Source organism: Oryza glaberrima, chromosome 2, assembly GCF_000147395.1.
Source record: "Oryza glaberrima chromosome 2, OglaRS2, whole genome shotgun sequence".
NCBI lineage: Eukaryota > Viridiplantae > Streptophyta > Magnoliopsida > Poales > Poaceae > Oryza > Oryza glaberrima.
In genome coordinates, this window is record NC_068327.1 from 19,151,696 (window position 1) to 19,178,554 (window position 26,859).

The window sequence follows — 26,859 nt, forward strand, 5'->3', positions numbered from 1 at the left end:
TTGTCCATGCCATTGCTTACCATGTCCTCATTGCTTGAGCCACTACTTGGCCTTTCGCCCAACAAGAAGCACCAGCAATTGTGCGCATCCGAGTCACCCTTCTACGGTGTCTTCTCCAAGCGCCCCTCTTATCTCTCCATGCAACCTCTTCATGTTGCCTCTCCAGCTCTCTGCCGGCTATGTCTATGACCGCGCCCCACCTGCCAACCATGTGTCCATGCCAACTCCACCCTACTCCAGTTCCACTCCCCGCAGCCACCTTGTGTCGACACCACCTGCACCGCCACCTTACCACACCTACATAGCCATACTTGTGCCACCTTCGCCCCCATCGCTGCCACACCTGACGCATAGAGATGGTCAACATTGCCAGATCTGGTTTCCTTGACCATATTTGGCCTAGGAAAACTGGATCCAACTATCCCCTCGCCTCTGGATGCACACACCTTAGTCGTTGCCACCACCTCTAGCCTACGCCACCGCCATGTACCTAGGCGGTTGACCTTCGCACGCACGCTAGATCCACTCCCTATCCTCACCATGCTAGTCCTAGGGCACCGGGGAAGGGAGGAAGCCCTACTACCGCCATTCTTGCCGTTGCTCAATTTTCAGTGTCCAACTCCGACGACGGTGAGGGGGAAAGGGAGGACAGTGGGGGAGGTAGCGTGGTGCCCTAGGTTGCCACCCATTTAGCCACTTAGGAGCGATGTAAGGGACTAAGCAACATGGAGTCCTGCTGAAATTATGGTTCTTTTTGATAATTTGATTCCATAAAAGGGCATATATAATTGTCAGGGTTATGGATACCACATACCTAATAGTAGTTGACTAAATCTCGACAGGACCCACCACATACCATGTCCTATACGGAAATAACCTGCGGATATAGGAGGAGTTCCGGATAAGGAAAGACAACCAGAGTTCTATGTGGAAACGACAAGGACTACTCGGATTGTATCCATATTGGCTTCCCTAGTTCTACTTGGACAAGGGGACACCTATGGGTATAAATACAAGCTCCTCTAGGAGGAGAGCGGGGAGGATCAACACCCAACACAATCGACATAGAAGCCACAACATAGAAGCCTACATATGCCAAGACACGCCGCCAGATATCGACTTCAGGGATAAGCACGGCTAGTACCCTACGGTGTCTCCGGATACTGTCAGGAGAGACAAAAGCGCTATCTCTGATCTCGCCGGGCACGGATTCGAGGTGGAAGGCTACCCTGTTGTCGACTACGAGTCAGATCGTCAGACCGCCATGTCGACAACAGTTAGATAGGCTACCCCAAATATTGTACTGGTGTTATTATCATGAATAAGAGCAATACCGGCTTCGGCCAACAGGATGTAGGGTTATTACCTGACAATTCGGGGGCCCGAACCTGTATAAAAATCCCTGTCTCCGTCTCTTTTACCTCAGTCTCGCGTATATCCTAGCACCGACGATCCCCATACTATGCAAATACCAGAATTGCGACATCAAATGTCGACAGTGGCGCGCCAGGTAGGGGGATTTTGGTGCTTCAGGATTTCGATGAGATGGGTTTAAGAGATGGACTCTCCAACAACAAGCTACTCGACGACTTCGGCTGTGGGGAGATCCAACTTGTCCAAGTACATCTTCCGACTAGATCAGAACCATCTTCGTCATCGACAACTTGGTCTATCGAGATCATCCAAGCCTCAAGCTCCGCGGCGTAACAAAAGATGTCAGATCGCCTGATATCGAACGAGTACGCAGCAAGGTAATTGGTAGATTGGTTTTTTAAATTGATCTACTAATTTCGTAGATACATCCGGTATGTATCTACAAAGGTACGCAATATTTTATCTGCAATTTATCATACCTATTCAGATCATACAGTATTGTCAGATCCATAATTTATTATGTTTACCCAGAGCATGCTTTTTATACAATAATATCTGTTGCGTGGGTGTCCCCGATGTTAAATCGACTACGATCTAACGCTGGGGGCTCGCTCTGTCTTCTTCTGTATAAGTCATGCTTGTTTACGGTTTACATAATACCTGATATTTACATCTGCTCGTTATATCCTGATAATACTAGAAGATCCATGCAGTTTTTGAGTACATACTCGATATTCTCTGCTATATGTCTTGCCTTCTAGAAAATATTTTTCAGGAACATTTGAGCACTTGAGTAGGTTGTGGTCGAGTACACCCCACTATCGAGAACATTCTCGACAAATGCGGAGTCGTCGCACCCAACTTACCAACAAAGACCGACGACCTATCTCATAGCACCGGCTATGGCTGGACTACTCGAGAAAAGGTTGTTAACGGATAATTCTTCGCAAACGCCGTCGGTTTGATCACCCGACATGATTGTGAGCGGACATCCGGATATGCTATAAGTTGGGTATGTGAGTCATGCTGGCCACATGATATGCACATGTAATAAACTAACTTTAGCGCCCTTATAGGTGATTAAAAGACTCCTACTTCTGGTTCTCGAACCAGTAAAACGTAGTGATCTCTCTCGCCTCACTTTAAGTGGTCGAGTCACGACTACTGCCTGGTCCTCGACCAGCGATGTAGCGTTTCTCCCACTACTTCCACTTTAAGTGGTCGAGTCACGACTACTGCCTGGTCCTCGACCAGCGATGTGACGTTTCTCCCACTACTTCCACTTTAAGTGGTCAAGTTACGACTACTGCCTGGTCCTCAACCAGCGATGTAGCGATTCTCCCATTACCCCCTGCTTCAACAAAGTTGATATCAGGTGCACAAGATTGCCAAGTGTTTTACCCAGAGATCCCTTACCACAAAAGACACCTAGCGTTGAAACCTATCCTACTGTCCCTTTACGCCGTCTTGACAAGGCCTCCGAGGAACCTGAGGGAACTTCGGCTGGGGACGCCTAGAGCCGATAAGGTCTTGTCGGATCCTTCAGAGATGAAAGACCATGTAAGATCTGGTCGTGTTAGAGTTCTCGCCGTGCGTATTAACCAAGCCGTGTAATCGGAAATTGAGTTTTCCAACTTCACGGCTGGGGGCTAGGATCAGTGCTTGTTCAACCAAGGCAGGTCAAAGGTCCAAGAGCCTTGTCATCCGAGAACGATTCTCCGACGACAAGGCTGGGGGCTAGGGAGAGTGTATGACTCTACAAACTGACTGATCGGAGTCGGTAAGAGAGAAGACGCTCATATACAAAACACTGGTCTGTACATTCAATTCACTAGTCTGTCATATTATAACATGTCACCCTTTGAGCATTCGCTCGAGGGCTATTTCTATCTAATATTCTTTTCTGAGTATTGATTTCAGGAAAATTCTATTTGACATTGTCGAAGACTTCATGTCTCTATGGTTCTACACCAAGATCGACTAAGGCGAGTACGACAAATGTTGACAAAGCTCCGTCGCAGACTCTACGCCTTCTCAATCGCTCGAGAACGGTTGCTAGATCTCGACAAGGAATACGGAATGAAGAGATGGTGTACCCGCCGAGATAAAATTTCTTGACTTCAATCCAAATTCTCGATTACGGCAAGACGAGAGACTTAGTCGTATGCTCTGTACCTTCTTGGTTGACATCGGAGATTGACTTAGAAAACCCTTTAGGTGCCCGCACGAGGCTGACAAAGGAAGTCTAATGTTATCTCTGAATTCACTAAGAACGGTCACTTGAGCTCGATAATAGTCATTCCTCGTTCATTTGCATTGAAGTCGGGAGCTACTGTCAGGATTATGGATACCACATATCTAATAGTAGTTGACTAAATCTCGGCAGGACCCACCACATACCATGTCCTACATGGAAAAAACCTGCGGATATAGGAGAAGTTCCGAATAAGGAAAGACAACCAGAGTTCTACGTGGAAACGACAAGGACTACTCGGATTGTATCCATATTGGTTTCCCTAGTTCTACTTGGACAAGGGGACACCTATGGGTATAAATACAAGCTCTCCTAGGAGGAGAGGGGGGAGGATCAACACCCAACACAATCGACATAGAAGCCACAACAATAGAAGCCTACATACGCCAAGACACGCCGCCGGATATCGACTTCAGGGATAAGCACGGCTAGTACCCTACGGTGTCTCCGGATACTGTCAGGAGAGACGAAAGCGCTATCTCTGATCTCGTCGGGCACGGATTGGAGGTGGAAGGCTACCCTGTTGTCGACTACGAGTCAGATCGTCAGACCACTATGTCGACAATAGTTAGATAGGCTACCCCAAATATTGTATTGGTGTGATTATCATGAATAAGAGCAATACCGGCTTCGGCCAACAGGATGTAGGGTTATTACCTGACAATTCAGGGGCCCGAACCTGTATAAAAATCCCTGTCTCCGTCTCTTTTACCTCAGTCTCGCGTATATCCTAGCACCGACGATCCCCATACTATGCAAATACCAGAATTGCGACATCAAACGTCGACAATAATAGGGTTAATTGGGTTCGTGCCATAATAAATTTTGTGGTTTAGAAATATACCATCACTATTGACCTATTGAGAACCATGCCATTACGATTTTACAATTATTACATATATACCACTGCATACCCTTCACAACATTTTCTAATTTATTAGGATCAAATTACCCTTTTCTTCCCCTTCCTCCTTCCCCCTTTCTACTATCCTCCAGGATCCAGCCAACTAACTCCGACGAGCTTACGTGCCAGCAACACGTTAATGCCGCTCTCTTTCGCATTGCTTCCTTTCCTCCACTACCACCGCCTCTACTTCCAGCTCAACCTTTGGTTGTCACTCGTTCTTCGTCCCCAGACGCTTGCTCCTGCACTCGCTACTGTTGTCCTTCCCACCATTGCTCTGCAACCTGCCGTCACCGCCACTACTCAACTCCCTTTGCCGTGTCCGTTGCCGTGTTGCGTCCTACCCGTCACTCTATGGCTCCTCGGCCTCCTCCACAAGCACAACTTCCTCCCAGACATCGCGTCCTACTCACACCTCCTCATGTTGCTACTCGACACGCTGGACTTGCTCGACGCTGCACTCCTAGTAGCGATACGAACCCTGATTCTCCTCCAACGATTGCTTCTTCGAGCTCAACGCCACCCTCTTCGGCTGCTATTCTTGAGTCCGAGTGATGAGATGAAGATAAAGACAGGAGAGAAGGGGTGAGGAGAGTTTAGGGGTGGAGAGATTATTCATCACTCTTATTATTAGATGTTAGCCAAAAACAATAGAATAGAAACGACTCGGTGGATTCGGATGACAAATGATCAGAAGTCACTTGAGAGAATGACATTTGAGAATAATCATCAAAGTGGATGAAAAACTCAAAGAAAAAAGAAACCTGCCTATACGTCACAAAATTCAAACGATGCGATTTCGGACCTTGGGATATTTGTTGTTGCCGGTGCGTGTTCGCGTTGAACTCGAAAAGATTCCTACTACGCATGTGTAAAAAAGAAAAAGAAAAGAAATGAAGAAAGGAGATGTGAAAAACGGAAAATAGGATGCGTGGCGAGACTTGCGAGAGATGGGATGGTTGGCGTTGAGGCCCCGGGCGGCCGGGCCTCCCCCGTTTCGTCTCCGGTCCTCGTTTTATCCCCTTCCTTCGTCTTCCTCTCCTCCCTATTCTTTTCCTTTCCTCTCCTTTCCCTTCTCTCGTCTTCCTCCCCCCCTCCGCGGCGCGGCCTTCTCCTCCGCGGAGGCCACTCCACCCAGTCCCCCTCCCCCCCGCCCTTCGCCGCCGCCTTCTCCGGCGAACCGGTGGCCACGCGCGCTTCCCAACGTACCGTGGCGGTCCGGCCGGTGAGTTGCTCCCCCCCGCCTCCTCTCCTCCTCGCGCTAATCATTTGCGCCACTTGTTCATGTGATCCCTCGCGCGCGGCTGTTCTTGCCAAGCTGAGCGTAGCGAACCTGGAATTTGGGTTTGGTTTTTTTTTCTTTCGATTATCGCGGAATTCGTTTCGGTTTGGGATCTTCGTTTCTGGTGGTTGTTAGCTTTTATCTAACACATGGCCGTGCGCGGTGCTTCTTGCAGTCACCCATTTGAGTTGGGAGCACGGTGGCAATGGGGATTGCGGAGGTGGCCCTCCACAGTATGCCGGGGGCATTCGCCGCCCACTCCCCGGCATCCAATTTGCCCCTCGCGGCCGACGCCGCGAGGGGCAGGAGGAGGAGGAGCGCCAATTCGTTGCACAGCTCCAGGGCGCTCCAAGGTCCGGTCAGGTTTCCGGGGCTGCGGGCCGCCGTGGAGTGCCAGTGCCAGCGCATCAATGACCTTGCGAGGGTCACGGAAGGGAACGGGGCGTGGGTTAAGGATGCGGTGGACAAGGCAAGCCATGCTCTCGGTGATGTCAGGGTGCCTGGTCAGGCTGTAGGTGGCAATGGGAGCGTAAACGGGAGCGCCGCCAAGCCTCCGCCCCAGCGGCGGAAGGCGTCTTCTGTGGAGGATGAAGCTTGGGAGCTCTTGCGGGAGTCCGTGGTTTACTATTGTGGTAGTCCGGTCGGGACGATTGCTGCCAACGACCCGAATGATGCCAATCCGATGAATTATGATCAGGTGTTTATTCGGGATTTCATACCATCTGGCATCGCGTTTCTATTGAAGGGAGAGTACGAAATTGTGCGCAATTTCATTTTGCACACCCTTCAGCTTCAGGTACTTGCTTCGTTGCTTCCTCATTGTTGCATCGTGTTTTAGATCCAGGCCTTGTATTGATCGTGACAGTGTAAATGAACATTCCGGTAATAAAATTATTTCACATGAGCCAGCTTTGATAATTTCAATTCATGTTGTGACCATCTGAATATGTTGCTCTAGGTTTTTTTCTTTAGACATAATAGCTTGATCTCTTGAGGAAGTGCGCACGATGGTAAGGCCTGTTTCTTATGAGCTGCTTTGGTCCACATAAAATTGTTGACAGAAAGTTGGCTGTGTGCTTGCTTTCTCATGTAAAAGTCGATGCACAATGATACAATTACACATCTTAAATGTGTTGGCTTACTGAGATTGCCATCCTTAAAGTTCTTGGCAAATATATCTTCTAGTTACCGTAGCAACAAAATGAATTTGTATGCCCTATCCAAGGTGTAACAAGTTCTGCTGTCATTTTGTTATGTAGAGCTGGGAGAAGACAATGGACTGCCATAGTCCAGGACAGGGCTTAATGCCTGCTAGCTTCAAGGTGCGAACAATTCCACTCGATGGAGATGAAGATGCAACTGAGGAGGTCTTGGATCCTGATTTTGGGGAGGCAGCAATAGGCCGTGTGGCACCTGTTGATTCAGGTAGAGCTACTAATGGAGATAGCTAGCACATCCTCTTTTTTGCTACTCTGCTTCTACTAACTCTTAACTGGATATGTGATTGATGGTTTCAGGTCTATGGTGGATCATATTACTTAGGGCGTATGGAAAGTGTTCAGGAGATCTGACAGTTCAGGAGAGAATTGATGTTCAGACTGGAATTAAAATGATATTAAAGCTTTGTTTAGCTGATGGGTTTGACATGTTCCCTACATTACTGGTAACTGATGGATCATGCATGATTGATCGTCGAATGGGAATTCATGGGCATCCACTTGAAATTCAGGTTTTTTACGATACTCCTGTCAATTCTGTCTTTTGTGAATGGATTTTATCCCATTCAATCAAAAGCATGTGTACCCTCAAAAGTTAAACCTATCTTTTCCAATCCCCTGAGTTTTGCTTAATCTCCTAGATTATTTTTTGAATGCATTTCAACTGAATTTGAAGGTAATCAGAGAGGCAGCACTGAATGGGGAAATGAATTTTTTAGTTAATTTCAGCGATCTCCATATGAAAGTGGCTCGCTAAGATTACTGAAAGCTGACTTGACTCAAAACGCACAAAATGGTCATTTTCATAGCCACTTAACAGTCAACTCACAAAATGGGCATGGAAATGATAGAAGTTTAAAGTCAGGAGCATGTAGAGCAAGGAACTTACTTTTAAAACTGAAGCAAGATTCATCAATTAGAAAAATCTTGTAACATCATAATATCTAACTTTTAACACACAGAAGATTTATATAGTTTTTTTTTCATTTAATTTTCCAATTCCAGTATTTCCATTTCAATGATTTGCAAAAACTATATGGAAACATGTAATTTTCTTGTTCAGTTCCTGCTGTATCATGTGTCACCCACATGGCAGTGAGGTATGAGTACTAATTAATCTGGGTTACTGTTGGCATATCAGAAATTTCAGCTAAGGTAGTTATTTGGATGATTAACAAATATAAACTTTTGAAATTGGACACTTCCTACAAGTTTCTCACGATCAAAATTAAAAACAAATTGCAATTAGCCATAGTAAATTTTTATTTTCTATTTAAGTTTCGTAATAAGATATAAGGACCAAAGTCAATCTTGAAAAAGTTTGAATGCAACAAGATGATAGGAATAACTGTGATGTCGTCCTCAACAATGGTAGTTCATAGGTGTGCACATTGAATAATCAGCATCAATGATGAAAAGGATGGCCTGCTTCTCCTGCTGATGCTCCTAATAACTTTCCTCTGCCTTATCCTAGTTTAAGTGAACTGAATACATTCATCACCTTAATCCAAGGCCTCACTTACATTTTATATTCAGACATAACTTTACAAGGTAAGGGCTATAATAATATTTTTCAAAAAAAGGGGCTGACATTGAGTATTCCTGTATTTTTCATTACAGCTTCTCTTTTGTGATAAAGCAAACTCACGTAAATATTGTTTTATGTAGGCACTGTTCTATTCAGCTCTCCTGTGCGCGCGTGAAATGTTAACCCCAGAAGATGGATCAGCTGATTTAATACGTGCTCTAAACAATAGGCTTATCGCACTGTCCTTTCATATTAGAGAGTACTATTGGGTTGACATGCAGAAGCTGAATGAGATTTATCGATATAAAACAGAAGAATATTCCTATGATGCTGTGAACAAGTTCAACATATATCCTGATCAGGTTTCTCCGTGGCTTGTTGAGTGGATACCTCCTAAAGGAGGTTACTTCATTGGGAACCTGCAGCCAGCTCACATGGACTTCCGGTTCTTTTCTCTGGGGAATTTATGGTCCATAGTAAGCAGCTTGGCAACAACTCATCAATCCCATGCCATTTTGGATCTGATTGAATCCAAATGGTCTGATTTAGTGGCAGAGATGCCATTGAAGATATGCTATCCTGCTCTAGAGAACCAGGAATGGAAGATCATTACTGGAAGTGACCCAAAGAATACGTGAGTTTTCGGAATAATTATCTTTGCATCTATGTACATGTTCAAGTTCCAATGAGCATCTTCTTAGTAATATCTATTGATTCAGGCCTTGGTCATATCATAATGGAGGATCCTGGCCAACATTGTTATGGCAGGTTCGTTATTCTGTAACAAAGTTTTTTTTTTTTGTGGTTGAAATTGCTGACTTTGTTTTTACCTGATGCAGACAGTTTGTAGTAACAATTGACAATTCACTATGATTTGTTTGCTCAACATATAGTTGCTGAGAAATTACTCTCTTTGCGTGCAGCTCACAGTAGCATCTATCAAGATGAACAGACCAGAGATTGCTGCAAAAGCTGTAGAGGTAGCTGAGAGGCGAATTGCTATCGACAAATGGCCTGAATACTATGACACCAAACGAGCACGCTTCATTGGGAAACAGTCTCGTCTTTACCAAACCTGGTCTATTGCTGGGTACCTTGTGGCCAAGCAACTGCTGGACAAACCTGATGCTGCTAGAATTCTTTCGAACGACGAGGATGCAGAAATTCTTAATGCTTTGAGCACGAACAGGAAAAGAGGCAAGAAAGTGTTAAAGAAGACATTCATTGTATGAGTTCTTGAAGCAAAAGATCCATCACTTGGTTCTTTAAGTTAGCATTTAAGTTATAGGAAATGTCTTCCTGTATATATACACGAAAGGATATGTTTGGACGGAGAGATGCCTGCTGTTGGATGCTGTTATTGTAGATGCATCTGGCTTTTGCAAGAAAGCACTTGCCTGGGCATTTCTCAACTGTATCCCTTTCATCAATTTTTGTACACTAGACTTGCCTCTTGTAGAGTACCATATACTCCATTTGACATGACAAATTCTGTGCCAAGCAGTATGATCCCATACTATTGACCTACAGTTATATGCTTGTTTTGCTGACGGTGATGGATAGTGTTTTAAATTGTCGGAATCACTATAGTTGGGACTGAGATTCCGCCCAAGTTCAATCTGGGTAGCTGAATGGATACTGATGTTATGAATTTCTACACACTGATTCCAAAGCCTATGGGAGTATCTTTGCAGTACCTAATATTGCAATAGGGTTGAGGTTCCAAAATGTTTTAAAAAAACCAACTTACTGTTAAAGTGAGAGTATATTGCCAAGGATCCGGCGCTGGTGAAAATGAGAGACTATACAAGAGAAGATCTCCGAGACTCCGATGCCCCACATTTGAACCTTAACCTAGTTAGTATTCTCACCGCTTCTATTTATACATATTTTCTGGATAAAGCAAAGGCGGGAATAAATTCTATCATTCAAAGGAGTACCTATTTTTGGACAACAGAATGAAATGGTAATACTTGTCTCGTTAACAGTTCAAGCTTTGGAAACCTTTTTCTTTCACATTTTGGCAAGAAAAACAATACACAAGACATTAGTTATACATGGTAATATATGATCAAATAACCAGAGAATTTTCCAGAAATTCCGTTTCTCATCATAGATGAAACACAATAACACAATTCCTTTTATATAAACGTACTATAAACACAAATACTCACAACACACACACTCATCTCTACGAACATACATGCAAACAACCTATCTCAATGAGCATATGCATCCGAAAGAGTGAGCCGATATATCTTGAGATTAACGAAGTCACCACAGATGCCTCAATATCGATGGGTATTCTATCTTACTATAAAGTTATCCCCCACTAACTCCTTAGGCTTAACATGCAAAGATGACACATCATCATCCACTAATAAGATACCACATCATCTCCACTAATTAACAAGATGCCACATCATCATCCACTAACAATCATCACATTTAAACATCATACAAACATGCTATATCTTTATAGTTTTTATAATTTAAGAGCTTTTCAAATACAAACATGTTAAATTATCACCCAACATAATTTTTCACATAATTTTTCAATGTATATCTTTATTATGTTTTATGATATCCTATATACTTATATAGTTCATCCTCACTTAGTTAGTGCTTAAATGATTAATCTATGGTACAAATTATCTTTCTCCTTTTTTTCTCTAATTAAATCATATCACATCAATTGTTTTTAGCCTTTAGATGATTAATCTACGGTCCAAACTATCTCCCTACTTTTCTTCTTCCATAAAGTCATACCACCTTACTTTTTTACGTTTGAATCACCATTCTACATACTATTTAAATTTAAATTATCATAAACCACATTAATCTACTTAATATGATATTATCTAGCTATCTTACACGTTATTTTTTTTATTATTATCATACTAAATTCCCGCAGCAATGCGCGGGGTTTCACCTAGTATCTTAAATTAATGTGAGCGCTCGTGAAATCTAAAACTTTAACTTAGAAGAAGATGTTTTTACCATAAGAAACGTAACCAGTTGACACCAGCACAGTTCTCATGCTCAAGTAGTCTGGTCCAGCACCACCCATGCACGCAACCATGAGTTAATAGAATGTTCTAAATCAGCTATATCTACCCCTGAGTATTTGCTAAGCTCAAGTTAAGGATACCACGAGTAAACATAATCATGGACAGTAGTACCTTCTCTGCATAAAATCGGCATCAACTTATACTCTTAAGAATGCAATCTTTTGCTCCGCTATATCATGAAAATGCATGCTCACAATCTTATTGTCGCCTACATTCTTGCACGTCATTAATTGGACTAATTAATTAGCATGTGATAAATTAAAGAAGCACGTTCTTTCTAAAACCCCCGAATATAGTCGTGTCTCCAGCACCGATGGACCATGAAAGTTTCCCAAAAATAACACCTCGTTTGGTAAACGAGGCCACTATATAAGAGAGAAGGATTTGCATTGCTAAAAAGTTCAGTTTCTAATAAAGGGAGATCTCTTGCCTCCTCTTTTGCCCTCCAAGGGGGAGGAGGATCAGGGAGAAAGGGAGGGCCAAACAATACAAAAAGAATTACTGCAGGTTTAATTTGGCCGATCTCTCATGCCAATTTCTCGTCTTGTAATTAATATCTCCAGCAGTTCATGTATTTGCTTTGTTTAATCGTTCGTGCTGCTCTGTGTTTCTTGGATTTGCTGTGATGGTTCCTTCCTCTTTAATTTTATCCATTTTTTTTGTATGGGAAAATTTCTTCATCTTTGGAGTCTTTTTTTTTTTTTTTGCAAATTCGCAGTGTGACATGCATGGGCTGTTTGGTTTTGCAGGAACCCTAGGGATTATAATTAGCGAGTTAACGGCAAATTAAGATGCCGGTGTCACGGGGCGGCAAGGCCGCTTCGTCGAAGGCCGACCCCTTCGACTCGGACTCGGACTCGGACCTGGTCCCGAAGAAGAAGCCGGGGGCGTACACGGCGCCCAGCGGCGCGGCGAAGGCGCGGTACAAGGACGACTTCCGCGACTCGGGCGGGCTGGAGCAGCAGTCGGTGCAGGAGCTGGAGAACTACGCGGCGTACAAGGCCGAGGAGACGACCGACGCGCTGGGCGGCTGCCTCCGCATCGCCGAGAACATCAGGGAGGACGCCGCCAACACGCTCGTCACCCTCAACAAGCAGGGCCAGCAGATCAGCCGCACCCACGAGAAGGCCGTCGAAATCGACCAGGACCTCTCCAAGGTCAATAGCTTGATTTTGAATCTTTTTTTCCCTTCTGGAAAAATGATCATGATATGTACTTCATCCGTTTCATATTATAAGTCGTTTGATTTTTTTCCTAGTCAAACTTAATTTTTAAAGTTTGATCAAGTTTGTTGAAAAATATAGTAGTATTTTTAACGCAAAACAAACATATTATGAAAATATATTCAATGTTAGATTTAATGAAACTAATTTGATATTTTAGATATACTACTACATTTTTCTATAAGTTTAGTCAAACTTAAAAAAATTTGAAAACAAAGTCAAACGATTATAATATGAAACGGAGTGAGAAGTATAATGCATTGCCGTCTTGATTCCTGACAAAATTCAGTTAGCATTGCCATTGTCGTGCCAAAGTTGAGGATTTCATGTGAGAATGTATGATGGTTTTGATGATGGCTTTGCTCTTGTGTATAGGGCGAGTCGCTTCTGGGGAGCCTTGGAGGGTTCTTCTCCAAGCCATGGAAGCCCAAGAAAACAAGGCAGATCAAGGGTCCAGCCCATGTCTCGGGTACGAACTCAAACATATATCTGCATCGAAAAATTCAATTCCCAGTTCGATCATGTGCTCTCACTGTTCTTTGGCATATAAATGGCGATATGATATGTTTCAGATGATTCCTTCAAAAAGAAGGCGAGCCACATCGAGCAGAGGGAGAAGCTAGGGCTGAGCCCTAGTGGGAAGTCGGCTAATCGCAGCTACGCCGAGCCTACCACCGCCATGGAGAAAGTTCAGGTTTAATCTCGATCTCTCTGCCGCCATCGCAAAAAAAAAATAAAAAATAAAAAAAATAAAAAAAATCAGAGATTTGTCTAGCATAGCTAGCATCCATTATCTTCAATTCTTTTTGGTTTTGCAGGTGGAGAAACAAAAGCAGGATGATGCCCTAGATGATCTCAGTGGTGTGCTTGGGCAGCTCAAGGTCATGGCTTGTGACATGGGTTCAGAGCTTGATAGGTGAGTTAACTCCTTAATTTATTCAGAAAAAGACAGATTTTTTTTTTACCGGTGAAATATATATTTTTTTCAAGAACACAAAGGCAGAAGCTCTGCCTCATTTTATTGATAAAGAAAAGATACACATAGACTTAAGAAAAGATTCACACTAAAAACACTATCCTATAAGCATAAAGATCATTCCCCAAAGCTACACTAAACCCCTGATAATAACAAAGCAACCAAAACACCTATAACACCCAACACCTAATAGTTCAAGATAGGATAATACTCCTTTCTGCTAGTGGTTTCAAATGGAGTTTCACTATGTTAACCAACATACATTTCAGGCAAAACAAAGCGCTGGATGATCTGCAAGGCGATGTGGATGAACTCAACTCGAGGGTGAAAGGAGCAAACCAACGTGCACGCAAGCTAATCGAGAAGTAGGCTGGAAACATGGGACGATCAGCTTTGCCTAATTGCCTTGATCTGCAGTGCATTGGGGAAAATGTTAAAAGAGTCGTCCTCGCTGGCACAGCTTCTGCTTATCAATTAACTGGGTTTTGTTTTGTATTACCGGGGGCATATATATTTTTTCTGTTTCTTAATTTTCACGATGGCTGTTTTCTTGACGATCAAAGTTGTATACTGTATGTACATATATGAGAAAGAGAAATTACATATTGTTGACATCAAAAGATGCTGTCTTACTGAAGTTCTTCAGTGTATGTTCTCCAGCCTCCAGGACAATAAAAGGCATTTCTATATCCTCAACGGAATTACCTTTGGAAGAAATTAGAGAATACTGCAATCTTGCATAAGATTTTAATAGACAAGTAATATCCTCAAGAGTGTTACTTGAACTTATGTAAAAAAAAAAAGAAAAGAGTGTTACTTGAACTAATACGAATACTCTCACCGCTTTTTCGGTTTTATAATAACTAGCTGGGTGGCCCGCGCAATTGTGCGGCTAGCCCCCAAACTAAATCATATATTTTTCAGTATGATTTTACTTAAAATTTATTAAATAGCTATCTCGTTGTCTTAAAACTTTGAAAGACTAAATCTTATCATCCCCGTATTTCTAATTATATAGTTTTCAAAAGTCATATCAGCTGCTACCCCTTACTTCCGTCATATCCTTTTTATTTGCTTGCTCGATCTACCACTATTTCTATTCATTCTCTTTGGAACCTTTATAATTTCTAGAAGTCCCGTCAAACGCTGTCATTATACTCCTCTACGGCCCGTCCACTGTCTTTTCTCTTTATTGTCATTGGGATTTTAAAAATCGAACATAATTATCGTTCAGGTTCATTTTTTTACTTTCTAGAAGTCCCGCCAAACCGTCAGCGGCTTTACAATTATACTCCTTCATGGCTCGCATGCTGCCTCCCTTTTTTATTGTTATTGACATTTTAAAATCAAACATGATTTTAGAAGTTCGGAACCTTTAAAAATTGGGCCTTGTAGTTTTTAGAGTTTATTGTCTTGTTAGGTTTTATTTTTTATAATTTCTAGAAGTCCCATCAAACGATGCTGCTATACTCCTCTACGGCCCATCCACCGTCTACTCTTTATTATCATTGGGATTCCAAAATCGAACACAACTATCGTTGGAATTCATTTTTTATTTTTTAGAAGTCCCGCCAACCGTCGGGCGGCTCTGCAACTATACTACTATACACCCCGCCCGCTGCTTCTCCTTTTTATTGTCATTGAGATTTTAAAAGTCGGATATGATTATCAATGGGGTCTATTTTCTTTACTTTCTAGAAGTCCCGGCAACCGCATTGTCCGTTTGCTTTCACGGCCTGCCTGTCGCCCCACCTTTTAATCGTTATTAGGATTCTAATTGGTGTTTTATTAACAGTTTTTATATGTCGTATCAACTGCCACCACTCTACTCCTTTATAGTTACTTAATTTATCTCGTCATGTGTTTTAGATGGTCTTTTCTTTCAATAGTCTTTATTTTTTATCACCATTTTTAGTTATTTATAAATTATATTCCTAACTGGAATACTTTTTTCTTTTTCTAATTTTAGAAAAAAAAATTTCAAATTTTAATTAATACCGTATAGTGTTCTTTTAATATTTTTATTTTTTATTTTTGAATTTCAGTTATTTCAAAATTGTATCCTACTTGAACTCTCTTTTAATTTTTCTAATTTTGGATATTATTTTATTTTTTATTCTAAATTTTAATTAATCTCGTATTGGGTTTCTTATATCGATTCTTCTTTCAATATTGCTTATTTTTAATTCCGAATTTCAGTTAATTTAAAATTGTATTCTTACTTGAACTCTTCTTTCCTTTTTACTAATTTCAGATTTATTTTTTATTTATTCCGAATATTAATTAATCTCGTATTGGGTTACTATATGGACTGTTCTCTCAATATTTCTTATTTTTAATTTCGAATTTCAGTTATTTTTAAATTATATTGCTACTTAGACTCTCCTTTTCTTTTCTAATTTTGGATTTTATTTTATTTTTATTCCGAATTTGATTAATCTCGTATTGGGTTCTTATATGGACTCTTCTTTCAATATTGCTTATTTTTAATTTCGAATTTCAGCAATTTTTAAATTGTATTTCTACTTGGACTCTTCTTTTCTTTTTCTCCGATTAATGTGGGAATTTCTAGTCCCCACAGTGAACGTGGTGCCTTCTTTCAAAGCTGTTTTAATAATATAATAGATAGATAGACGACGTCTTGACTTTTTCATATCCGTTTAACCATTCATCTCATTCAAATATTTTGTGCAAACAGTTAGTTTATGTTGGTGTAGGCCATATTATACTCCATCCGTTTTTAAATATTTAATATTGTTTACTTTTTAGCACGTGTTTGACCGTTCGTCTTATTCAAAAACTTTTGTGAAATATGTAAAACTATATGTATAGATATAAGTATATTTAACAATAAATTAAATGATAGGAAAATAATTAATAATTTCTTAAATTTTTTCAATAAGACAAACGGTCAAATATATTTAAAAAAGTCAACGGCGTAAAATATTTATTAACGAAGGGAGTATATCAGATGATTACTTGTAAACAGACGTCTATCACTGCTTACCGGCTAACCAATGGTGTATAAATAAACAGTTTAATTCAACTGAATGTTATCCATCAATATCCTGAAGCTCCTACTCCTACCTACTATTAATAAGATACTACTACCTCCATTTTAGATTATAAGACTTTTTAGCATTGCCCATATTCATATAGATGTTAATTAATCTAGGCATGTGCGTCAAATAAGAGTTGGATGAAGATTAAGATTTTCGTAGCACGCTTTTCAAACTGCAAAACGGTGTGTTTCGTACGAAAAATATTTATATGAAAGTTGCTCTAAAATATCATATTAATCTATTTTTCAAGTTTGTAATAATTAAAACTCAATCAATCGTATATTAATGCCACCTCGTTTTGCGTAAAAAACTTAATCTTCATCTTCAGGAAAAAAGAACACCAAGTATTGTCTCTGCTAAAAATATGACATTTACCTTTTCTTTATGGTTTTTGAGATGCGATTTTGACCATATTTTTTCTGTTAGATTAAGTTAGTAAAACCTAACAAGTTTATAGATTGTGGAAGCCTTTTTCAAGACAAATATATTTACATCAATTTTATGTTTTCAAACTAAGCATTTTAAAATACAGTTAATGTTTGAAAAGTTTGACCGGATGTTGACCTCTCGGATTCTGAATTTTGATTGGAGATTCAAAACCCTTTTGTATGGGGGCGTTTTGGCTTTCATAGGACGGCAACATATCTTATGCACACAGGCCCTCACGTGTACACACGTGCACACCAACTAAAAAATGTCACCAAAAAATCTAGAAAAAATCATACACATACTTTCAATTGTATTACACCTAGGGTTAAAATCTTAACGTCAAATTCATTATATTTTAGCCGTAACAAAAAAAACAAAAAATCTGACAGTTTTAAGGTTGCAATTTTGTCAGAATTTTATCTTTTTTGTTATTCTCTATGTAGAATGAATTTGAAGATGCGACTTTGCACGTAGATGTAATACTATTGAAAGTACATGTATGAATTTTCCTAGAATTTTTTATGATAATTTTTAGTTGGTGTACATGATGTGTACACGCGAGGGCCTGTGTACATAGGATACGCTCCCTCATAGGACAGATGATGCACATGCTCGGGTCTTCTTCTCAGATCGTTGCTGGCAGTTTCTTGAGATCCATGTCCCAAATCTCCATGACATCGAGTATCTAGCAGCAGTCGAATTAAGGCTGTGTTTAGATCAAAGTTTGGATCCAAACTTCAGTCATTTTCCATCACATCAATCTGTCATACACACATAACTTTTCAGTCACATCATCTCTAATTTCAACCAAAATCTAAACTTTGCGCTGAACTAAACACAGCCTAAGTCAAATCGAACAAATCACAGCTGAAGTCTCCAGCTAGAAATAGCTGCTTTGCATGAACAGATCCTGAGCTAGCATAATTAGCGAATTAGTAAATATTGATCAGAGGTTTAGTTGGACCGTTGACTTGCTTGCTGCATGATCAAATCAGCATCTTGGGTTGATTAAATTATTAACCCATCTAAAAAAAAAACAGGTACATAGCAGGCACCGCTCAGGCCTGAGGGAGCCAGCAATTCCACTATTCCAGGGGCCAAAACAAGTAGAACTCCAGAAGAGTTTGATAAAATTCATAGGAGGCCAGAATAATGCTGAAAGCATCTTAAATTGTTTTTCTGCACAGAGCACTGTCTAGTCGCAAGATTAACTAGATGCATGAACTGAGTAACATACCACAGCAGCAGTAATGAGGCTTTCACCAAAAGTTACAAGAACAAAAATGGACTGAGATTTTTAAAACAGGGGCATTACTGAGATGACCCAACTCCAAGGCAAGCAATTTGTTGTTCCCAGCATTAGCAAGAGCTAAAGCACTAGAACAGCAGCAACTGATACAGAGAGTACATGAAGAATATAAGCAACTCAGAGTAAGCAGTATGCCTGTTACATAACAACTTGCACTTATATGGTCCAGACAGAAAATGGACATTATGCAATTCAAAGGGTATCAACTCTAGATTCTTGATTGTTTTTCTCAAGAGCTCCGGAAAATAATGGCAACTATTGGAATTCCCAGCCTTAAGTTTTACATTAAGAAATGTTGGGACGCATTTCATCAACTCGGAATAATTCCATCTGCATCATAATTTAAAACAAAATGACAAAAAGAGTGAAGCCTGATTTTTAGCAGTCAGAACAAGTAATTTCCTAACAGCTAGCCAGCTTTGAACAATTTAAGGGAGATAAAATATCCAGATGCCTAAAAAAAAGTAAACTCCAGGATCATAGATTGGACATAGATGTACGCAACACAATGAATTGGCAAATCGAGAGGAAACCAAACCGGTAGCATACCTCTGAAAGTTTGGGGGAAACCCAAAAGCTTGATAATTCACTAACCAGGTATGAATGAACCATCACTGTTAAGTAATTTTGTACAATAATAATACACCAGAGACATCAGATCCATAAATAAAACTAAGATGCCACACTTTCCTGCTTAAAAGTCAAAACCATGGTTTTAGGACTTATGGGAATGATGCGTCAGGCAGAAAAAAAACGTGGCACTTGAGCAAAATCAGTAAAAAAAAAAAACAACAACACCATGCTATATTTTCTTGTATATCTATTAAAAAACAAGTACGAATTATACAATATTATATTTCCATCGGTAGTTACTCTTTGGTAATGCAAGTTCCATAACAATGGAATATTTCTTTTTTTTCCTCACTAAACCAACTAAATTGCAAATGTGAGATATAAAGTTCTGCGTATAACTTATTTGAATGTTATACATTTCAAATTAGCCATGCAATATGTTTTGCTTCATATCCTCACTTAAATGCACTATGGTTTAAAGATAGATGAAGTGATGAACTCAAGCAAAAACCAGTACAAAATCAGTATATTGGTGATGCTGGTTGAACTAGAAAGCTAGCATTGAAGTGCAATGCAATACACAAGGTGAGGCTACTTCCTTCTGACCTGAGTTCCTAGCCTCCTGTCAAGTTTTAGAATCATATTTTTCTTCAGTTAGCCATACTAAAATTTTACTTCATATCTTCACTTAAATATAGCATTGAAGATGAGATAGATAAACTCAAGCCACCACCACGTACGAAATCAGTATATGCTTGTTGCACTAGAAGCTAGCATAGTAGCATTGAGATGTAACGCAGTATAAAAGGCAAGTCTATTTCTGCTGATTTGAGCCCCTATCACATTTAACTCCATGATAAACATTAGATTGCAACCTCTAACTGTTACATAACAATAACAATTCCATGAACAAAAAGAAAAGAAAAAAAGAGTGGAAAATAAAACAACACCATCCCCAAGTCACAAAATGCTCTGACCTTGAAGAGAGCCAAAGCAAGTATGCTATTGCCATACCAACTCTCATCAGGACTTTTCAAGAAGTGGTCGATATCTTGGCCTTCACATCAAGATTCTCCTTGTCATCAATAGGCTTTGTGGTCTGATTCCTGACCCTCTTGATCTTGGGGCTTTCGAGCCCCTTGTGAGCAAACCCATAGAGCCGCAGCACCTGGTTATCGGCAAAATTAAATGCTCGCTCCATACTCCTGAGACACCGCTCCACAGGATAATCCCCATAGCTTCCACATGGCTTGCACCCGACAAAATGAGTCACGAATGGCCACCGCTCATCCCCGAGCCCCGGATGGTGGTTCTCCATCATCTCCTCGTACTTATCTACTAGACCAGCCCAGAAGCCATGTAAGTAGTACGAATTCTCTATGAACACCTTGTTCATCCACTTCTCCTTTTGCGAGAGCAAGAGGTAAATCAAAGCAGACTGATCATCAGCCTCAAATGCCGGACGTCCCTTGAGGTTGGCAGTAAGTATCTTCCCGGCTTCATCTCGGATGAATCCCTTGGGACCCATAGGCGCCCACGCATCAAGAAGATCAAGCGACCACTGGCAATTCCGGAAGAGGAAGCTACCGGTGTTGAGCGCGATCCATGAGTGCTTCTCAAAGAGGAGATCCTGGTATCCATGGATGATGAGGTTGCGGTCTTGGTAGCGCGAGAGGGGCAGCTCGAAAGCCATGTCGGTGAAGAGCGCGTCGCTGTCCATCCACCAGATCCACTCGACCTCCGGGTGGGAGAGCATGAGGCGGCGGAGCAGAGGCAGCTTGGCCCAGTACCCGGCGAGCTCGGTGTCGAGGTGGGCGAGGTTGTGGACGATCTCGATGCCGTGGAGGCGGCAGTAGTCGATCTTGTTCTTGGTGGTCTTGAGCAGGTAGTGGTCGCCGAGCGGGTTGTCGCAGGGCCCCGGCTGCGAGCCCGTGACGAGCAGGATCCTGGGCTTGCCGCCGGCGACGGTGGACGGGAACCCAGGGTTCTGCCTGAGCCAGCGGCGGCGCTGACCGTCCCAGTCGGAGATCTTGGGGCCGAGCGCGTAGCGTTCGACAGCGGAGGCGTAGGCCGCCGCCGCCTCCGTGGCGTTGAGCGCGGTGGCGTTGAAGGAGCCGGCGAGGTCCCCGGCGGCGGCGGCGTCGTCGTCGGCGCCGCCGTCGGAGCGGATCTCGCGGAGGATGCGGTCGATGTCCTCGACGGCCTTGGCGCCGGCGAGCGCGTCGGCGTCGGTGGGCTGGTTGGGGAGGGAGAGGTTGAGGCCGATGGTGCCGCGGAGGACGAGGATGGTGACGAGGCCGCAGAGCACGGTGATCTTGACGTTGTTGAAGGTGCGGTGGATCTTGCGCGAGCGGTGGTGGTGGCCGTGGCTGCTCAGCGGCGACGCCCCACGCGGCCGCGGCGCCGTCATCGGCAGCCCGCCGCCACCGCCTCCTCCCCCCTTGCCGTTGTTGTACCCCATCCCTTCCTGCCCCATTCCACCCCCAACCCTAGCCGCCTCGGATTTATCAGCCGCGCGGGAGGGATCGGGGCGGCTCGCGAATCGGGGGCGCGGCGATAGAGAGGGGGAGTGTGAGTGGCTCACTCACATCACATGGGCGAGGCGCTGGCGCGGGCGCGGTGAGGCGGTGAGAATTGAGATGGGATCGGTGAGGTGGGTTGGGATTTGGAGGAGAGGAGGCGACGGGGAGTCCCCTTCCGGCCTTCCGCGGCTCAAATTTTTTTCTTTTCTCCCGTTATTGTTGGCTTCTGGGGCAGAGGGCTGTCGGCCGTTGACTCGCGCGGCTGAATCCCTCCCTGGGTGGCTTCGGCTTCGGCGGTTCGGCCGGCGCGGTGTCGCAGCCAGCCAGGCCGCGTTTCCTGTTTCCTGGGCCGTGCGGTGCGCACGCGCTCGCTCGCTCTCCGGGTGTGTGTGTGTGTCGTCTGTTTTTGGACTTGACTGATGCCGAATTGCCGAGAACGGAGTTGGTGTTTTAGGTGTGTTTAGTGAGAGGGCTCGGGATTCGGAACGAAATTAATTGCGGAACGTGCGGTTTGCCCTCCCGCGAGTGGCGAGCGCTCGTCGGTGCCTAAAAATCGAGCGTTTACAGGGGTGCCGTTCGCTAACGTAACAAATGGAAATAATACTAATCCCTCTGTACTAAAAAAATTAGTAAAAATGAGACACAACCCAGTAAATATCCATATTGGACATAATCTAATAGCATGAATATAGACAAATATGTTATGAATCTGGACAGAGATTAGACACAACCTAATACTATGGATCTGAATAAAACCATACTATGATTCTGAACATACCAGGTTATATCTTATCTAATACTACACATGTCCCAAAATATAACCAGCTTTAAATGGATAGGATACATCCTAGTATTACAAATATAGACAAATGCATGTCTAGATTCATAGTACTACGATGTGTCGCATCCGCTTAAAGATAGTTATATTTTAGGACAGGGGAAGTATTAGAAACTGCTTTGGTCTGACGTCAAAACTTACTCTACCAAATATTTGGTAATTTTCGAATACCGTATTTCATATGTTTGGATCACTTCCAATTTTTGCGATATCAATACAATTGATACTATTCTACTCTACCAAAAAAATATATAGCGTCTCCAAATTTAGCATTACCAATAGATTGGTAAGATGCCCAGTTTTTCGGAGGTGATCATAAGGGTACCGGAGGTGATGGTATGTGTGTGCGTATTTATAGAGATGAGTGTATGCGCATTGTGGAAGCCTACGTTTGTAGAGTGTTTCTTAAAAAGAAATGGTAAGATGTTGCTATATATATTTTGTGATGGAGGGAATAACCCATTTGGAGGGGACCTTTTTAATTCGGGAAAATATTCTACCTCTCATGCCATATATTCCTAAACCAAACTCGCAACGTCTGAAATCCAAACTCGTATCATCGTTTGCATCTACTGCAGACGTTCAACCACGAGTTAACGACAGTACACCTCTCCTTGCGGTCTTGGAGCTGCCTTACAATCTTTCAAGTTTCAACTAGCAACAGCAACTTGTTCCTCTTTCCGTTGGATGATCAACTACGGTGGGAATTCCATCGCCGTAGGCGCAGCTGTTTACGGCAGAAATTCCAATCCCATTGCATCTGCTTCAGGTCAGACAACGTTGGCTGACCACAGTCCAATTTGACGAAAGCAGCACACGCAGGCTCCGCATTTATCTAGGCATAGAACGGAATAATTTGCTAAATTCACCCGTCATTTGTGTACAAACGGAAACTACTCCAGATATCATATAAGCATTTGCTAAACATGGCAACTAAAAACGTGAATTCTTCAGTAGTAAAGAGCAGCGAGGGAAGCATATAAACTCAACATATCATGGTCGGTGCTGATTTTGCTGAAACAAATCATTGGTAATGAAACCTTCTAACAAATCTATGGTTCGACAGATAGTCATCAGTGCAATATCCTGCATCTGAATTGTTATAGAACAAAATGGAGTAATTCAAAAAGCGTGTTTAGGTTGCCGTTTCCCAAGTTAACCAAAAATGGGTATAATCCAAGGAATGGTCCTAGTCAAACAAACTGAAGCCCATGTCCTGCACACACAAGATTAAAAAGAAATAATCAGTCATCAATCCGTCAGATGCTAGTACCATGCCAAAAACAATATGATACGTATGCTGGAAAGTATACTATATGGAAACAAGTACTACCATCATAATGGAATGGCACGATGCAGCCTAGACATTGATGGGAGTAAAATTATCTATAGATGAAAACTGGTACAAGTATGTACCATTCCAATTTCATGACATGATTTGATCGCGTATATAGAAAACCCAAAAGGAATACTACTGCAGTGTATAGTGCAAATAAAATAGATGAACAAGCAATTCGAAGAAACTCATGCTGATCAACAGGATACCATGAACTCAAGCATAGAGCAATGTATCTTACATCATCAGATTCTTCTTTCTCCTCCACCTTCTCTTCTTTCTTAGCCTCAGATTGAGGAGCAGCTCCATCACCAGCAGCCGGAGCAGCTGCTGCAACAGCTACGCCACCTCCGCCACATGGAACAGAAGCAAACTTCTCCCGACCGGAAGCAATAATCTCAGTGATATCCTTACCAGCCAGTTGAGACAAGAGTAACTCCATCTTGCCATGGTCAACTTCAGCTCCAACTGTTATCATCAGAAAAGAAGAAATAATCATGATTGTACATGTAGGCATGCAGCTACCCAACTTTATCTTTTATGCACATAAACTGGCATGCCTAACATGACAAACACATAGTATAACCTATAGAATGTGAAATGCATATTAGACCACTGAAATTCTCCAAGAAAAGGCCCTAACATACACACATTGGATAATTAGTATCAGCAAATTTTCTAGCATTCCAAAAAAAAAAAAGCTATCGTTACATGATCATGTCAGAAGAGCAAATAAATTTCAGACAATGCATCCTTCATAGGAGGCTACTGAAAGATATAAATTATTGAAAGAAACGTCCAAATGGCAAAACTACATGAAAATGTAAGGCCATAACAAAAGATACAAAATCCCCATGTAGAATGGTTAGAACTTAGAATTCATACTTATGATTGTATCATATCATAGGAAACAAAATAAAATTCGAACAATGCCACTAAACACATGAACACTTAGATAATACTCATATCAAGGCAGAACCCACTTATTTTTCAGACATCTCAGAGCAGCCAGTTCTATTTCACTAATATCATTGATTGCATGCCCTTACTGCTGCAAGGACAGGACAGCATGTGGTTCTTACATAGAATTTTCTACTGCATTACAGTTTTATACCTGCTGGCAATATTTTTTACCCTTTCTGAAATACGTAGTTTCTTTAGTTCGAAAAAGGGTGTTACAAACCACAAAATGTTCAACATTAACACTAAACATTATCTGGAAAACGAAGACAACAACCTTTCATAAGCAAGCAAATCTTAGCCTCTTAACATATGACAAGGAGTAATGAATCCCTTGACATCACGGAAGCACCATCTAAAACCCCAAACCACTTTTGCAAGCAGGCTAAATATTCATGGGGGCATTACCATCATTTGAAAATAACGATCATGACAACATGTGACAATTGAGGGGATTATCCAGTAAAACTACCTGACTCCAGAATAGTTGTAAGATCCTCCGCAGATGGGTTAGGGTTACCAGCAAGAGTGGCAAGGAGATAGGCAGAAATGAACTTCATTCTGAGTAGATCACAAAAAAAAATTAAAAAGGGGTAAAAGAGCATAACTATAAAAATGAAAAAACAGCTACAGTACAAACTAAGCTTGTACTCCCTCCAGTCACAATTGATCATCACATTACCAAAACGAAAATAGTCATATTTGATTGTCACCCAACATCTACAGTCATCAAATTTCCTTTTTTTATTATTGTGTGTATGCGTGCAAGAATTTAATTGCGAGATTCGTTAAATCCTGCTCCATATTTATCGCTTGCATGCATACATGATTTAATGAGTGATTTTCGCCAGATTAGTTAAATCCTTCCGCAACTTTGGTTGGTCTTGTGCCATGCGCCATGCGCAGCATGCACAGGCAACTGAACAGGCACTGCGACACTATGGCTTTGGCCTTTGATTGATGCTGCTGCTACGGGTTCACGTCCTCTACTATAATGGCACCACCATTACAGAAGGGACCCGCATATCACTGACTGTAATGGTAGTGACATTATGGTAGACGATCCTCGACCGCTGCTACATGATTTATTTTTCCTTGGTATTGCTGCACATACCTAATAGGATGATCAATTGTGAATGGAGGGAATGGAGGGAGTATCGAGAAAACAACAATGCATTTAAAATCATTTCAAACATTTAGTGAGCATCTTCATCAAATTCATCAAGCGAAGACAACATTTATTGGACGTTTGTTTTTCTATCCAGAACTATTCTTTCCATACACCGTCACCACATCTAAACAAGCATACGCAGAAAAATTAAGTTTAACCTAGGCGAGCAAAATCCTGAAGATAATAGTACTATTGTCTCAGCACACAGTTTTGGTAGTGCGATACCAAATTCTAACGCCTTTCCAAATCTTGCATGTTCTGTCCATGGCTCGAACGGCTACAAGACATCTACACTCCCCAGTTACCACAAAAATTCATGGACAAGGGCTCAAGGAAAAAAAAAAAGAAATGGGTAACCCATAGAACCCTATTTGGAAAAACACACGCAGATCTAATGCAAGGCTTAAGGCCTACCCCCATCAATGCTCTACGCAAGAACAACCGATCCCACATTCCCACCTACCCCTAAACATCGCCTCCGCCTACACGACGCTCGCAGCTTAAAATCGGCGAGCACGCAGCAAGCGAGAGGAGACCGGCGCCAGCATTGCAACAAGAAATCGGGAGGAGGATGGGTAGAGGCCCTTACTTGGACGACGGCGGGGGGCGGTGTGGATCCGGGAGCCGAAGAGTGTGCGGGGAGAAGGTGACGGCGGCGAGGTCCCGGCTCTAGTGCTTCTCGCTAGGGTTTCCAGGAGACCAGGAGGGAGATGGGCGAGGAATAAATCGTCCTCCGGTTCGGAGGGTGCCGGGTTGGGCCGGGCCTCGAGAAAGTTGTTCGGGAGGAGATACGGGCCAGGCCTGAAGCCAGTACGGGTATAGTTTCATTC

The 26,859-nt window shown here is 42.2% G+C and overlaps 4 protein-coding genes across 4 annotated transcripts; 2 read left to right on the top strand and 2 right to left on the bottom strand.

Annotated features, from left to right (window-relative positions):
* Positions 1–5,594: 5,594 nt before the first annotated feature.
* LOC127763380 (neutral/alkaline invertase 3, chloroplastic) lies at positions 5,595–10,178 on the top strand. Its single transcript, XM_052288063.1, has 7 exons — positions 5,595–5,757; positions 5,990–6,610; positions 7,074–7,239; positions 7,332–7,543; positions 8,700–9,193; positions 9,279–9,327; positions 9,483–10,178. Exons 2-7 carry the CDS (start codon positions 6,020–6,022, stop codon positions 9,789–9,791), a joined length of 1,821 nt encoding a protein of 606 aa, XP_052144023.1. The 5' UTR covers positions 5,595–5,757; positions 5,990–6,019; the 3' UTR covers positions 9,792–10,178.
* A 1,862-nt stretch (positions 10,179–12,040) lies between these two features.
* LOC127763762 (SNAP25 homologous protein SNAP33-like) lies at positions 12,041–14,518 on the top strand. Its single transcript, XM_052288554.1, has 6 exons — positions 12,041–12,137; positions 12,380–12,787; positions 13,229–13,322; positions 13,426–13,547; positions 13,672–13,769; positions 14,099–14,518. The coding sequence occupies exons 2-6, from the start codon at positions 12,422–12,424 to the stop codon at positions 14,196–14,198; spliced, it is 780 nt and encodes a 259-aa protein (XP_052144514.1). The 5' UTR covers positions 12,041–12,137; positions 12,380–12,421; the 3' UTR covers positions 14,199–14,518.
* Positions 14,519–20,002: 5,484 nt separating this feature from the next.
* On the bottom strand, positions 20,003–22,085 carry LOC127763941 (probable glycosyltransferase 2). The gene has a single exon (XM_052288749.1). The coding sequence runs from the start codon at positions 21,676–21,678 to the stop codon at positions 20,236–20,238; it is 1,443 nt and encodes a 480-aa protein (XP_052144709.1). The 5' UTR covers positions 21,679–22,085; the 3' UTR covers positions 20,003–20,235.
* Positions 22,086–23,542: 1,457 nt separating this feature from the next.
* On the bottom strand, positions 23,543–26,755 carry LOC127761166 (60S acidic ribosomal protein P2A-like). Its single transcript, XM_052285408.1, has 4 exons — positions 26,619–26,755; positions 25,331–25,419; positions 24,140–24,366; positions 23,543–23,778 (listed from the first exon to the last, which is right to left on the bottom strand). The coding sequence occupies exons 2-4, from the start codon at positions 25,416–25,418 to the stop codon at positions 23,752–23,754; spliced, it is 342 nt and encodes a 113-aa protein (XP_052141368.1). The 5' UTR covers position 25,419; positions 26,619–26,755; the 3' UTR covers positions 23,543–23,751.
* Positions 26,756–26,859: the final 104 nt, after the last annotated feature.